General features: G+C 37.8%; 1 protein-coding gene across 3 annotated transcripts in view; it reads right to left on the bottom strand.

Annotated features, from left to right (window-relative positions):
• The window catches only part of FSD1L (fibronectin type III and SPRY domain containing 1 like), a 40,164-nt gene extending 23,445 nt beyond the window's left edge, over nucleotides 1-16,719 (bottom strand). For 2 of the 3 annotated variants that reach the window (XM_060762564.2, XM_060762565.2), the window contains exons 1-4: nucleotides 16,503-16,719; nucleotides 6,144-6,239; nucleotides 4,935-5,066; nucleotides 2,450-2,551 (exon numbers count right to left, since the gene is read on the bottom strand). In XM_060762564.2, the coding sequence (XP_060618547.2) occupies nucleotides 2,450-2,551; nucleotides 4,935-5,066; nucleotides 6,144-6,239; nucleotides 16,503-16,517 (345 nt within the window). In that variant the 5' untranslated portion in view covers nucleotides 16,518-16,719. The remainder of the gene's footprint in view (nucleotides 1-2,449; nucleotides 2,552-4,934; nucleotides 5,067-6,143; nucleotides 6,240-16,502) is intronic. The other variant, XM_060762566.2, reaches the window with a different exon arrangement.
• Nucleotides 16,720-17,032: the final 313 nt, after the last annotated feature.

Here is a 17,032-nt window from a genome sequence, read left to right as displayed (position 1 = left end):
TAGAGTCATATACTTGAGAAATGTGAAATTAAAATTAAATAAATAAAATTAATTAAAGTAACTCAGACTAAATATTGTAGGACTTTAGTAAGCCTATTCATATTCTATTAAATGAATAATGCAATAAACAATGGTGTAGCAGAGTCAGGGTTAATAGTGCTCAGACTTAGTATTCAGAAGAAATTGTGATTTTTTTTCACACAAACACACACATCTAACTCTCATGTTCCTTCTTAGTCAAACAAGAATCCCAACAGTTGCTTGAAATGAAAGGGGTTTTTTTATTCCTACTGCAATCAAAATATTTAGGGGCAGCTTGGTCTTAAGAGAATAAGGCCCATTAGTTTTACAAATGAAGACCGGTAGAAATGCTTTTTGAAAGATGAAGCTTGCACAACCTGTGGCCCTCCAGGTAGTTTGGGCTTCAAATCCCATAATTCCTGACCAGTGGACATACTGAGTAGGGCTTATGGGAGTCTGTATCCCAAACATCTGGAGGGCCACAGATTGTGTAGGCCTGTGAAAGATAAGAGATCAATACAGCCTCTTGCATTCCCCTTCCTCAGGTGTCTCTATGAAAGTTAAATAACACTTATTGCAATCTCAAAACTGTCATCTAAGGTACAGCAGACCATAGTGACTTGCCCAGTTGCTTGTCGTCTCTCATGTTTAAACTCAGTGCTATGCTTTGTACTATGGAAAAGCTTCCATTTTCTTCTTCCATCTCTAACCAGACCAGAGATATTCCTAGTCTACATGATGACTGCTTAAATTGGTTAGTACATAAATATTTAATGGGAAATAGATCAAAGATTAAATTACTCAATGTATTTAGCTAGAAGGGAAATTAACTCCTGCAACTTGTATTCTGCTGCCTCAGCAATTAACTGTATGTAGACTTGAACTACCTTTCATGGCAAATTTATTGCAATGAACTCTGATAAGCAAATGAATAGTGAAGAGTCATAACTGTACTGGGCAAAATGAGTATACTCTCATGACAAATACTGGTTTAAAACAAAAAGCAATCAGAATTCTGCTCTGTCCAAATTGCTTCCTTCCTCATTTGACCTTCAGCACTTTTAGAATTTTGTCAGGAAACCTACATAGAACATGCCACCAAGAGAATGATTTCATGTGTTTTGAAAGCCAAATAAGCCTCATTAGCTAGCAAGTATCATTTGGCCGTGCTCAGCAAAAAAAACTTTTCAATGCAGAAAGTGATGAAACAGCAACTCTTCAAACATTCTTGTATTTAAGATTTACAGATCCAAATTATTTTGGATCTATGACCATCTCACAAGCATAAAAGGATGGGGCAATAAGCAGAATTAGGATTTGTTGTGAAGTTCAGAGAGGCAGAAATAATCAGGGAACCGAAGACCAGTAATCTGGACAAAATCCAGGGGAAACATTGAAGCAGATGGAAGGGAAGTACAATCTAGGAGTGAGTAATACCAATTAACCAGAATCAAAAACTAAGATGGACAATCATGGAGAACAAAGGGATGCCAGATGGGATGTGAACAAAGGGGATCTCAGAATAAAGTTTTACTATTGTGTTTTTGTTTTGATTTAATTTTTAGGTAAGCTATCCCAAGCTTCTCCAAATGCTCCAATCAAGCACATCAAATCACATTTTAACTTCTCAACGCATTTCATGAAATCGTTGAAGCCAACATTCCAAGTGATCCCTTGCAGTTATTTCAAGTATTATCTTTAAGTATTATATAATGGAATAACAAACTTCCTTTCTAATCAAAAATACTGGCAACAAGTAGAAATAAAAAGTGATAGATCTGCTGAACTATTGTTAGTATAACAATTAGCATAAAGTAATTAAAATTTCAACATGAGAAACCCATGTTACAGAATTGTGGAGTATACTGTGTTGGCAAGTTCTATTTCTGCATCTGTGTAAAGCATCTGTGTATAAGCAGTCAATATGCATGTTTTCAAATTTAATACAACATTGTTCTATGACAACACTGATTATTTTACTGTTTTTATAATTTCTACTTCTGGAGTTTACAAAGCCAATGGAAATTCTCTGCAACTATTTATCAAAAGTTATGCAACAGTGATACTAATTTCATCCTAGGAGTTATCTGATATAAGCAACTTTGAATATATTATGTGCTCTCACAACATGTTTCAATTAAGTTGCCTCCACAATCTTTACCACTCAGTCTTTACAGCTCTACAGATTTTATTTTATGTTGACACAGGTTAATCTTGACTACAAAATTATATAGGTAATTGTTTTCCCAAAGCAGCTCTACTGTATACATGTGAAATAACATGTAAAATTTAAAGCTAAAGAGATTCACCCCAATTCCTGAAGTTTTTTTTTACAACGTAGTCTTATTCATTTCAAATTAGTTGTAGACAGATGCCATGCTATTAGGTAACATTTCTCTTTCTTACTCACATCGCGCAATTTTTATACCTTTGAAAATTCTTCAGTGTCCTTTATATCCAGTGACCGTGTAGCAAATTCTAGCAATTCTTCAGAGTTTTCGAGGGAACTACTACATTGGCTAAGTTGATTCTAGTGGAAGGGAAACAGAATACTTAATTATAAAAACTTGTACAAGGTTTAGAAAACTCATTTTAAACTGCTACCTTTTCAATTATATGTTTTGTTCAGAAATATGTATGGTGAGAGGCCGCAGTTCAGTGGCAGAGAGCATACACTGGGAAGGTACTAGGCATCTCCAGGAAAAAGCATAAGGTAGCACATGATACAAACTTTTTTGCTTGAGGATCTACAAATGCTGCCAGAAAAATGCTCATAAGGGGTTTCACTGAGTATACTATCCGAGTATACACTGAGTAGACCTATTTGTGATAGGTCTATTCAATACACTTTTGTTGCACTGACATAAGCATCACCTCTATACGGCCACCAGATAGCTGTAGAGTTGTTCTAAAAAAAGATATGTGAGAAGTCTTGAGCATCTATAGAACCCAGACTATAACTCACCATAGGATGGGTCCTTCGAAGTTCCATTTAAATCAGCCAATACCAACATTGGCCAAAAATACTGGGTAAAGACATACATTTCCACCAGTTTAAGATATCCAGAACAGCTTCTTGATCAGCTCTCAAAGCATAAATCAGCTGATATAGAAGAGGACAGTCTTTAAAAATCTCTTTTAACCAAGCTAATTACAACTTTAAGTTAGCCATCATTTTTTTGCAGTTGTACCTAAAAACTGGGAATGAGTACAACTGAAAATAAAACTTGTGCTTCAAATCCCTCAGGAATCCTATGCTGCCTTCTCTCACACACACACCAAACTTCTTGTATAATGGTATTTCTAGTTCAAAATGCTCCTGGAATAGGGAGCATACATAGATCTCCTGCTCTCGTCAAGGGTCGCTAGCATTTACAATATAACCTGGACTCATTTTCCAAGTCTGAAGAAAGTGAACAGGTGATGGCAAATTGCAAACTCTGCCTCTGAGATTTTAGCCTTGGTCACAGCAGGTATGAAACAAATAATATTACAGATTATTTTCTGTTAATGCTTGAAGACACTGGTTAATTTTTTGTTAAAAGTTTGATTTAAATACATTATTGTGGAGTAAAATAACCTAAAACTTGAATGGATATCGGTTTTTGAACATTTATAGTTTCATCATACTTTTTCACCATCCCCCTCTGATTAGTAAAATGGGAGGGGTACCTAGACTGCAGCCAACACCTATCAACATCTGAGCATGACGACTGGCTCCGAGTTGATGGTGAAGTAAGAAAGTCTAGATAAAACAATGACGTTTTATGTGTGTGACTCTGAATTGTCCACACTATCCAAGCTTACTAGCAGCAATTTCATTTTACTCATGTGCCGACATAGGGATTTTACATATGCATAGCCCAAAGTAAAACCATAGTCAAAAGACTTCAGATTATCCAACATAAGAATGTTCATGTTGTTATTTTAATATATTCCTACATTTATTTCTGGAGATAATGCAAGACAACTGGACTGAAGAGACTACATATAATAAAAATTAGGTTCTAGCAATACATACTTTGATTACTAGTAATTATCTTCCATCTTCTCGGATAAATAAATGACAGTTGTCCCACATCTGCCACAAAAGTACAAGAAATGTACTAAAGTGACTAAAGACATGGTTACAAATTTCTACTATCCTACTTGATATTGACAGGCCTTTATTATGTAAGTTACATAGGACAAAATATGACCAGCAGAATGACAGCAGAAATAAAGCTTTGAGTTTAATACATAGAGTCATACATGAAGGAGTACTCAGTACATTTTCACTGAATGTTATTGGAATTTATATAACACACATCTGAAAGTTCTTGTTTCATCTAAATCCATACATTTACAATTGTGCTGTGTTAAGCAGTACTAACTAACAGAAACCCAATCATGATTTAACAATGCTTGAAACGCCTTTGGAAATAGTAACTCTTTTGCTTGATTATCATTTTATAAACAAACAAAATATGGTACCCTAGAAGGGGGGAAAGGACTGTTAAAAATTAATATCAACTGAATGAATCCAAACAAAACAAAAAAGTACTAGCTGCAGAACTTTTCAAGCTTATTTTAGAACCCATTTTAAATACTGTGCAAGTTTCTAAGACTTCAATTTTTGCTCTTCAGATGTTCTGCCAAACTGCTGTCTTTGCTTTTCAATTCAGATTTTATTTTCTTAACAGAAATGGCTGAACATGCAAGTAAATTTCATAATTTACCCTTAGAAGCACAGCAAGAAATGCTTAGACAATTGTAAAGCAAATGGAATGTTTAGATAAACTTTCAGAAAAGTGGACGTGTTGCAATTCGAAAGCAATCACTCTGCTTATTAAAACCATTACTTGTATTAGTAAAGATTTCATTATACTACCACCATGCCAACTTTATAATGAAATTATCATGCAACTGATTACCTGAAGTTCTTGGGTTTTATGAGCATGTTCCTGCTTGATACTAGTTGTCATGCTCTCCTTCATTTCATCAAGTATTGAATATAAGCTATCAAACTCTTCATCCAGCTCAGCAATTACACTGGAAGAATTAGCCTGCAAATATAAACTTAGTTGCATAAGAACTGCACTACAAAATGTATTAATAACAGTACCCGGTATTGTACCACAAGTTAATGCTGACATGTACATAAACACGTACGACTTGATATCAGGCTTTACTGAGTCTGGCCCCAATACAAATGAGAGATATTTACTACTTATCAATTGGGCTAGTAGAGTTTGCTTCTGCCATACATGAATAGTTCTGTGTATGCTTACAAAGAAATGGACACATAGGACCAGATTCATATTCAGACAATACTTTAAAAAATGCTTCAATTTGCCTCATATAAATATTTATCATATGTCCCCCAAACACTGGGATGCTAATTAGCACAGCTAGGCTTTAGCACAGACAGGCTTTAGCACAGCAGGTTAAACCGCTGCAGAAAGTCTTGCTGATCAAAAGGTCAACAGTTCAAGCCCGGGTTGGGGTGAGTTCCCAACCGTCAGCCCAGCTTCTGTTCACTTAGCAGTTCAAAAACAGCATGTCAGTAGATAGCTACTGCTTTGGTGGGGAAGTAATAAAAGGTGCCCATGCAGACATATGGTGATTCGATCAGGAGGGCGTCTAAGGACAACAAAGCTCCTCGGCATGGAAGATAGAGCAACCCCCCCCCCCCCCCCCGTGTTTAAGTACTGTCTGTCTTTGTTAATTGTATAACGGCACTGAAGGTTTGCTGTATATGTGTACTATAATCCGCCCTGAGTCCCCTCGGGGAGATAGGGTGGAATATAAATAAAGTATATTATTAGTTCTTTACAGTTTAAAAGCAGCCGGGCCATACTGCAGCCATGTCAACCATTGCCTGCTTTTCCCCTATGAACAGGCAGAAAAAGCCTCCTCAGGATGACAGATCATATGGAAAATCAAGAATGTATTCAACTCCCCCAACACATACTCATTTTTTGATATGAAAATTTGAAACCTTTTTCTCCTCTTTATATGCAATTGAGATAAATATGCAAATGAATTGATATGCGTGGGTAGTTTGGCCATTAGACTTTGTTTGAAATTAGCACCAATTAAGAATAGCATATTTATGTAAAATACTAATCTTTACAACATACCTGTACACCTTTTAGAGTGTGATTTAGGGTTTCAATGAAATTTTGGATTTCATCATTTTTGTGTGCCAATGTAGAAATAATCCTTTGCAGAGCTTCCTAGAATTAGAAAAAAAAAAGTGCATTATGTACTCCTTTTCATACACAACATCTTAGCCTTCCAGTTAGCCATTACTAATTAATTTGACTACACAGCTGGGGTCACACAGAACTATGATGGCAAACAAGTATATAGCATTTTTTTCTCATCTGCAAGACTTGAATGCATATAATACCACTTGCAACTTTATGAAGGATATAAGAAAGTCAAAATGGATACATTTGGAGACAAGAAACACAATATCAATTAAAGTTTAATCTATATTAAAATATTAGTCTTACTGATAACATTTTCATGATTTATTATAGCAAAATTTTATTATTGATTGATTGATTGATGACATTTCTACCCCACTTTTCTAAACTCCTGAGGGGACTCAATGTGGCTTTACACACAGGCAACTATTCAATGCCATGAAAAACAATATACAATTAAAATGAGCATTTTAAATAAAATTATAAAATACATCAAAACATTTTAAAACATTTAAACCAATAATATTTTATCTGATGTATTTTTATTCTTCCTTCCTCCTGTGCTGTAGTTAAACTGAAAGTCAAAATCCTTGATGATTTTTTACAAATCATCCTGGTATCCAATGGCAAAATGCCCACCAAGGTAACACGGCATCTCTAAGTTCTCCAGTCAAATCTTTCATATTTGGATTTGTATATTATATACAATGGTATCCTTCACCAAGCAGATCAATCAGACTTTGACTTTAATCTGCAACCCTTTCTCTTAATCTGGTCTGGGGTTTGGGAGAACCTCTGAAATAGATCAAAAGAGCATGAAGAAAAAGTTAATATTGGATGTTGTGTATGGACTCCTACCTAAGTGTTGCTTTCTACACAATCAGATGTAGATTATCCCTAAAATCATATCAACTCAACTTCATTTTTTAAAAACCAAGTTGATGGTTAAGATAGACCACATATAATATCAAAAGATTAGCCCTGTCAAATAGTTCTGTCATGTTTTAAAATGTCTGAGAAGTTTCTTTTCATGAAGAAAAAACAAATATCTATGTTTGGTGAATAATATAAACATACATATTTCAAGAGTTATTTTACTGAGTCTTCATTTGCATGGAAAAGCCTCCCGAAATGCAATTTATCTGGCAGACAAACCAATAAAGTTCAGAAAACAGAGGGCTAACATTCACAACTCATTTGAATACTTGATAAAGTAGAAGGAAGTAGGAAAAGAAATGACTGCATTTCACTCAATCAAGGAAACCACAGCTATGGGCCAGCAAGATCCACACAAGGCTGTTGACAAAAGGGTGACTTTGGATGCATATAAACTCTAGAATAAATAGAGTTTGATACCATTTTAACTGCCATGGATCAATGCTATGGGATCTTAGGAGATGTATTTTTACAAAATATTTAACCTTCTTTGCCAAAGAGTGCTTGTGCCTCACCAAACTACAAATCTCACAAATCCATAGTACTTTTTTTTTTGTTGTGTCAGGAGTGACTTGAGAAACTGCAAGTCACTTCTTGTGTGAGAGAATTGGCCATCTGCAAAGACGTTGCCCAAGGTACGCCTGGATGTTTTGATGTTTTTACCATTCTTTTGGGAGGCTTCTCTCCCCACATGGAGAGCTGGAGCTGATAGAAGGAGCTCATCCGCGCTCTCCCCAGATTCGAACCTGTGACCTGTCGGTCTTCAGTCCTGCCGGCACAGGGGTTTAACCCACTGCGCCACCGGGGGCTCCTTCCATTCCATAGTATTGAGCTATGGCAGTTAAGACGGTGGCAAACTGCATTAATTCTACAGTGTGAATGCATTGAGATTTTTCATTCATAAGTCGAATCAATGGCAGTTAAGAACAAATATACGTTTATATCCAAAATTCCAACATTTACTAAATCAGAGTCTTTGTTAAAAATTAAAACTGATCCACTCTGCTCTACTGTATTTAACATTTCCTCGTCTTAAACAATATTTTCCCACAGCCCATCCAGTTTCAGTCTTTATATGCTGTGCCTGTGCAGAACTGCTGCTGGTATCATTTTCGCCTCAGTTTGGGTTGGCAGACTACTTTTACCACCAGTCAGACCCCTAGTGAGCAATGTGTGTGATGGCCTCCAGCTAACCCTTGGATCCTATAAATATAACTGTCATTTTGTTTAAGTCAGAAAAATCTTCCCTCATTTTGATTAGAGCACATTTAGTGCTACTAGGTGGAAGCCCTTTTTGTGCCAAGAGGCAATAACTGATTTGAGGGCAAAGATTTCTATCTGAAAGGTGCCAGGACAGTTCAATATATAGCCACTCCTAAAACTCACACATACCATTCTGTGCTATTTTCCACTTCCCACTTCTCGACAAAGACAGAGAAGGAAGCTTGTTATACTAGAGCATGAAGTTATTAAAAACTGAAAGCAAACATGAGTACAGATTCAATAATGTTCAAGATGCATTTACAAAGGTTAGTATAGGTTTGTTGTTGTGTGCTTCCAAATCATGAGCCGACTTATGGTCACCCGGCCTAAAGCAAACCGATTACAGGGTTTTCTGGGGTTGAAAGTGTAGGTAAGACTAATACAGGAATATTATTACTTTTAAACGGGCACCACCTTACAAATACAGGAATATTATTACTTTTAAATTGGCTAATCACATTTTACGAACTACTTTAACATTAAAGAAGGATGTTTTAAACAACTTAATAGAAGGTGAGATTGTTTCGTGGAAGACAGATGGAAAGCTTTATTCATTAACATCACTGCCTCAGGTCCCATGTTGGGAGAAAGGTGGGGTATGAATAAAACATATACTTTCTGGATTCTTTCAAATTTTAGAACAAAGCTGTTATTATCAGTAAAAGTTATTTATGCATGCTGCTAGGAATTCCTCCAAAAATCTATGTAACATGACATCCCTTGTATATAACTGAAATAAACAGCTGAAATTTTCATACACATTAGCAACAATAGATACAAAGTTTGGTGCTATTAAATCAGTATTCATAGATAGTCTATATTCATACTCACAATGTCTTACCAAAAAAAAAAAAAAATCAGAGTTTGGTTGATCTCTGTTTTTCATTAGAATTCAGAAAAAAAACCTGATAGGCCTAAACTACCGAGTTTAAATAATATCTAAAAAGAAACACTTCGATTAAACATGCTTCTTTCTTTTTTTCAATTGATAATATGTAACTGCTTACAAGAATGTGATAGCAGTATGCTACTTCTGCCAGAGGTACATGTTCTAAAATAAATAAATACAGCTAATAAGAAGAAGAAGAAGAAGAAGAAGAACATATTGAATTATTGATGAGTGCCTCTTCTGTTCCCTAGCATTTTGTCCTACTTTATCATGATAGCATATTCACATACAAACACCAGCTTTAAAGGGATTTAGGATTACATATATACTGGTGTCCCTCACTGCATGACACAACTCTCTCAAATCTATGCTACACAGCTATATATAGTTGTTTCCCCACAATACCCGAGTTTAATGATGTAGAAGACTCATGTAGCTCCAGAATCTTTCTTTACCTATTAATACATGCTTCTTTCACATTTGGAAAATCTGTACCACCATGAGAAAACAACCCTTCGAAGTTTTCTGTTTTAGAGAATAAATAACATAAAGGTAATTGTTTATTCCTTTTACAATTGCAGCTTAACCTCAAGCATAAATGGATTAGCATCTTGTCAAGGATTAGCTTTCACCTGACTAGAATAAGAATACCCACCAGTTCTGAGATCTCTCTGCATAAATGGACTTCATTATTTGTTACCCAAGCAGAGTTGGAGACAGAAAGCATGTTTTATTCAGGCATTTAATCCATTACTAGATTGCTATGATGCAAAGCAAGATATTATTCCACTGGTAGCAAGGAAATACTACACCACACACAGACAAGCAATACAAAAACAACAACCTATATTATTAGTGTAAGAATTTGTTTACAACACAAAGAAGGTACATAACAGAATAATTAACCCCAACTGACCCTTCTAGACAGTTACAATCAAGAAGAAAAAAAAGTTAATACTATTTAGTTCTTTAAGCAAAGATTTATATTTAAATTTAATATTGAATTCATCATGTCACAAAATTATCCATTTTCTATTCTCACCAATCACATGGTTAAAGAAAATATTAGCCAATGAATTTACTGGAGTGCTGACACATCGGTAATTACACATTCCTCTTTCTAGTCTATGGCTGCTCCCATTTTCAACAGGAACAGTCTTAAACCTGAATGACTCAAAACTAAATAAAATGTAGCATCAATCAAATGTTCCATAGGTCTCTACTATTGCTTCCTCTATTCCCACTAGTTTAGTCTAAGGGAACATCTATACTGTTGAATTACTGCATTTCGACACCACTTTAACTGCAGTGACTCAATTCTGGGATTTGTAGTTTAGTGAGGAAGAGAAGGCTGAAGACCTTGCAAAACTACAACTCCCAGGATTCCACGGCACTGGGCCATGGCAGATAAGGTGTTACCAAACTATTGTTTCTACACTGAAAGTACCTCCTATGTCTTACTCATTTCTTTCAACAATCGTAATGTTGCTTACTAGGAAGAAAAATGCTGATAACGCAAAGCAGGTCAATGCAGTACAGATGCTCAGGAATCAATTTTCTTAGCCATCAAAATTAAAGATGGGTTGCTGTGAGTTTTTCAGGCTGTATGTTCCAGTAGCATTCTCTCCTGACATTTCACCTGCATCTGTGACTGAAATCTTCAGAGGTGCTAGCCATAGATGCAGGTGAAACATCAGGAGAAAATGCTACTGGGACATGGCTATATAGCCCGAAGAACTCACAACTACCCTGTGATTCTGGCCATGAAAGCCTTCAACAACACATCAAAATTATAGTTGTACACTTAAAAAACATTCCTTAAATATGCCAAACAGAACTGCTATATGCTTCAGCTAGCTGTTGATAATACACGTGCTCTACCTTGGTTTCACCTGGTCAAAAAAAGGATTTCATGCACACTAACCTAAATCTAGTAGCTAATCCCAACTAGAGTAGATTGAATGAATGGGTTTACAGAATTCTTTAATGGTAAACCAATAGCTGATTCAATGGGCCTATACTACTTGGGAACAGCAAACAGACTTAAGAGTTTTATCTATTTTATATTGTTTATATTTTCTGCAACTACAGTCAATGCAACCATGCAAAACCAATATACTGTGTTAAAGTAGATCTTACCTGAAAGTCAATCCCATTGCTTTCAGTCACATTTCAAGGTATATATGCTTCAGATTTCCCAGCAACCCCCATCAACTTAAACACACACACACGCACAAAGTCAACTACTGGTCACTTTGAATTGTTGTTAATTGATATTTTGGCAGTCTATGTGACCCACAGGGGGTTCCAAAGCAGAAAACCGCCCCCAGAGACATTGCAGTAGCCCACCCATGCTTTAATACTTGCTGACAACATCAGCAGTCTTTCACAAATGTTTAAAGACAGAATATGATTCAAATATGTTAATAAGTTGACTTGTCTATGTCAGTATAGTAGTTATAAGAATGAGGAGTGAGACAGCAGGTATCTGATTGAAATTTCATCTTCCATCATAGGTTTATTGGAGGACCTTGAAGTAGCTATTTTCAACTTGATCTGTAGGAATACTATCCTATTGCATTAATCTACTTTATAGATAAGTCAAGTTATCAACTGATGTATTGTTTTCTATCCTGCTTCTAAGCATTTGTGAGAAATAATATTTTAAAAAATTAGATTCTTCCATCCTACTCCAGAAACTTCACATTCTCTCCTCAGCTATTCATAGGCCTTTACAAAAGGGCAAGCCACTCACAATTGATTCAGCACCAAGAACAGCATTTCTCAAACTGGGGATTTGGACCCCTTCGGGGAGGGCTCACAAGGGGGTTTCAGAGGGGTCGCCAAAAGCCATCAGAAAACATATTTCTGATTATCGTAGGAACCCCTTTGGCAGAAAAGACTGAAGATCTCTGTGCTGTCCTTCTCTTCCTTTTAGGAAACACATGGTGAATCTCTCCTCAATAGAACAAGGAATTAGACCAACAGTTCAAAAATTATCTTCCACTTAAAAGATTTATATTAATAAAGCAGAGTTTCAAGTTTACTTCTATTGTTTTAAAATCAAACACAAGCCCAAACACCAGCAATACTTTGACTATACATTCCAAAAGTTGTAAATTGTAAGATGCCTGATCTGGTTCTAGTTATCTGACTATGAGAAAATAAGAGGTTGCTAAATCTATGAATCAGCAAATGCTAATTCTGTGAATGCTAAAGGAGCAATTCACAATTAAATAGTGGGTTACTGATCAGCTGGAGTGAAGGACTAATCTACTAATTATGAATTGCTTCTTTAACCACCCTGAAAATGTTTTTTTTCTGCTCTGTAGGTAGAAGAAAATTATCCAGCTCTATTTTCTTATTTTTTTAAAAAAAAAATTATTGCCAGCTTAGCTCTGCTCAGAAAATTAACATTATGTGGGGCTTATTTCTAAATAAATTGGCTTGGTTTTCAAAACCTGACCATGGTTACTCAAGAGTAAATTTCATCAAGAGTTCCACAAGAGAGGATTAAGACCTACTTAGAAGTAAAGCAACTGACCCTAGGATAGGTGAAAACTAAAATGGACACAGCATGACACCTTTATTAGGAAAGTTACAAAGTGATCAGGCAAAAGAATGGGAGATTTACAAAAAGTCTTTGAACATGAAAATTAAGGTTTACAATTTTTTAAAAAACCATACAGCTGATATATTTATTTATTTATTGCATTTATATTCTCACCCCAAAGGGGACTCAGGGCAGCTCACAAGGCACAATTCAATGTCATGCATACATATAAATAAAATATATACTTTAAAACCACATAATTAAAACATATCAATCTTAAAACAATTAATAAAAAATCACACAATCCAAAGGCATATTCCTGGAGCCATTCCGGTAGTCAAGTGCAATATTCATTATTGCACTAAAGAGATCATTATTGCTACTGATCGACAACATTTCTGAACCACATCTCCCTTTCCTATCAGGAAAGACACCATTTAGTCACTTCAGCATTTATAAAAGCCATATTCACTCTCAATTTTTTCAAGATACCACAACATGCCTGCAACTACAGAATGCTCCCCTCCCATTGTAAATATCCTTAACAACTTATAATTCTGGGATGTTTACGTTTTCCCAAAATACATGTATACACTCTTAACAGGAATAAAGATTCAAATAATAGAGAAGTGTTGCAAAACCACACCAGAAACTTGTAAGTGAGGTTTGTAACTTTGTTCATTAAGAACTAGAACACCTTAACTGAAATTGTAATGAAAAACGCAATCTGTAATCTAATTATATCATTATCATAACCAAAGCATTGACATGTCCGGCCCATCCTCTGTTTGGATACCACCCAACATGCCAATGACTTAAATCAAGAAACAGCTTCCTAAGAACTACAGAGATACTCGCAGGAACACCTCAGCAAGCGAGAGCCCAAAAGTGACAGGTAAAAACCCGGAATCTCAATCAGTGGCTGAGACCGGAAGAGAAACTCCCTCCTGAAGACTGGGCAACTTGGAAGGTGCTTTAAAAAATGTCAGAAGCAACTTGAGAAACTTCAAGGGGCTGAATGGACTGCTCTCTGATGCCTTGAGATGCAGATCCAATTTTAAGAAATGGGGCCACAAAGTGGAGTCCACATTCGAGTGTGGAGAAGAGCAAACCACAGACCACACACTACAATGCGTTCTGAGCCCTGCCACATGCACAATGGAGGACCTTCTCACAGCGACACCAGATGCAGTTGAAGTGGCCAGCTTCTGGCCAAAGGAAATTTAGCATAATGCCAAGTTTTTAACTTTGTTTGTGGTTTTTAATATATTATAACTGCATTCTCTATTTGCTTCTGACACAATAAAATAAATAAAAACTATCATAACATTTATTCTTCAGCATAAATGTATTTATTCAGCCCTTAAACAATCACCATGGATACTATTAGCCATGAAAGGATGTATACATTTGGGGAGGGGAGAAGGGGCTGAATTGCAGAAATCTCAGCCAGTTTACTCAGCAGAAATCTCAGCCAGTTTACCATCTGTTAGGATTTCTAGGAGTTGAAGGCCAAAACATCTGGGGACCCACTGGTTGATAACCACTGTACTACAGCCACTAGTAGACGTGAAATGACGAATACATGGATGGACGGACACACTGTATTGCTGTTGTTGCAGGGCCCACTGTGTTCCTCCTTATAATAAACTACAGCTGCTGCTACTTGCTGTGAAAGGGCATGTATATTCTGGGGCAGCCAACCGCTATTACTGCTGTTGTGGTGCCCACTCTATAACATACTATGGTTACTACTAGTTGTGAAAAACTGAATACAGGGAGACAAAGACATTAGTAACCTAGTATCGTTGCCGTTGTGGGGCCCATTATGTTCCCAACCTATCTATAACAGCCTATGGATACTACTAGTTGTGAAAAGCTGAATACAGGGAGCACAAGGGGGCAGTCAGCCTGTATTGCTGCCATTGTGGGGCCCACTATGTTCCCCTCCATAACAAACCATGGTCAGTACTAGTTGTGAAAAGCTGACTACTGGGAGGGTGCTGCTGTTGTGGGGCCCACTATGTTTCAAACCATCTATAACAGATTATGGATATTACTACTACCTCTAAGAGGGTGTATACATTTGGGGGCAGGGGGGAGATGACTAAACCCTATTGTTATTATGGGGGCCAATATGCTCCTCTCTATCTTGGCCTGTAGCTAGTACTGTTTGTGAAATAGTTTATACATGGGAGGGCAACTTGTATTGTGTTCCCTTCTGTAACAGACTTTGGCTACTATTCATTGTAGATGCCAGACCCATCTTATTTCAATTTGTATCCGTCTTGACTCAGCCTTTTTAATTGTCCTGACCCATTCCTTTTCCATGCCCTTACAAGTAGACATGAAGAGCAGGCAGGATTTTTTTAGTTTGATATTGATGCGTTGTTGGGTAATGCTTATGCTTATGTTGCTGTTACTGTTATTTTTTGTTCATGTTGTGATTCTGTATGTTTTGATATTGTTGTTTGGAAACTGGCTTGAGTCCCGTATGTAAATAAAGTTTTATTATTACTATTATTATTATTGTAAAAGGGCATGTACTAGATGGGAATGCATTGGGTTGTTGGGTTTTTTTGGGGGGGGGGTGCTATATGGCCATGTTCTAGAGGCATTCTCTCCTGACGTTTCACCTGCATCTATGGCAAGCATCCTCAGAGGTAGTGAAGTCTGTTGGAACTAGGAAAAAGGGTTTATATATCTGTGGAATGACCAGGGTGGGACAAAGGACTCTTGTCTGCTGGAGCTAGGTGTGAATGTTTCAACTGACCACCTTGATTAGCATTTGATAGCCTGGCAGTGCTACCTCTGAGGATGCTTGCCATAGATGCAGGCAAAACGTCAGGAGAGAATTCCTCTAGAACATGGCCAGAAGCACTCCAAGTGGCCAGATACTGGTCAAAGGACATTTAATCAACTACCAAACTCACACATTTTGTATTTTCTCTGTTTGTTTGCTTTGTTCTGTTAGAAATGTAATATAATTGACTGGCTGCCCTGACACGAAATAAAATGGCCATATAGCCCAAAAAACCTACAACAACCCAGTGATTCCGGCCATGAAAGCCTTCGACAAGGGGATGCATTGTTGTTACTGCAGGGCCCACTGTGTTCTCCTCTACAACAAACTACAGCTACTCCTAGCTGTGAAAAGGTGTGTACATTTTGGGGGCAGACACTGCTGGCTGGATTGCTGCAGCTGTGTTCTTCTCCATAACAGACTATGGCTATTAGCAGTGAAAGGGTTTGTGAGGGAGCATTACTGTCATAGTGTTCCCCTCTATCACAGACTACAGCTACTCGGAAAGGGTGTGTCTATGATAGAAACCGATATAAAGATAGACAGACAGATATCTGGGGTATTGCTGTTGTTTGAGGGGTACATTGTGTTCCCCTTCATGCTGTGACATATAATTTGGGGGATTTCAGGCTTTGCAATGCTGCTGTTGTTGTGGGGCCTCCTTCTATAAAAGCCCAGGGTTGACTGGCTTGTTGCCTTCTTCAGGCACCTGGCAAACGTCTCAAGGCTCCCTTCCCAAACTGGGGCCTTGCCTCCCCTCCCTCCTCAGGTGCCTCCTTCGAGTGACCCACTTCCCTCAGCGCTTCTTCGTCGCACACGACGACGCCCAGGCGTAAGACTTACTTTCTGCACCTCCATGGCCAATCGTACAGCTCGAGGCAACTCCCTCAGGAAACGAGACCACCGCTGTGAAGAAGAGCAGCAAGAGAGAGCCGCGCCTCGCGCTCCCTCAACCCCTCTCTCTGCGCGCGCCTCACGCTGAATGACCCAGGAGCGCCTCCGCAGCAGGATTGGTGGGCGGGGCCTCTCCCCTGACGCACGCGCTGGGCCTGCTCTCCGTCTCCACACCTCCCTCCCCTTTGATCAACTGGGCCTCGCCCTGACAAGCGCATGCGTGGTGGGCGCCAGCCTTTCTTGGGGGAGGGAACGCTAAAGAGCATGCGCGCCGCGCTTCGAAGCCACTCAATAACCGGACGATTATTCCTAAGGCGCGTTGGTTCGCCCCTTCTTTGTCCCCGGTTAACACGGAGGACGGGCAAAGGTAGTTCCTACCTGCTTTGATACCTGAGTCTACACTCAGATAATGTAGGATTTCCTGCCTTGATATCCTGGGATATAGGGCTGTGTGGAAGGGCCCCCTGTTATCCACCCAG

Source organism: Anolis sagrei, chromosome 2, assembly GCF_037176765.1.
Source record: "Anolis sagrei isolate rAnoSag1 chromosome 2, rAnoSag1.mat, whole genome shotgun sequence".
Taxonomy (NCBI): Eukaryota; Metazoa; Chordata; class Lepidosauria; order Squamata; family Dactyloidae; genus Anolis; species Anolis sagrei.
The sequence above is the reverse complement of the archived record's forward strand: the minus strand, read 5'-3'. Positions and strand labels throughout refer to the sequence as shown.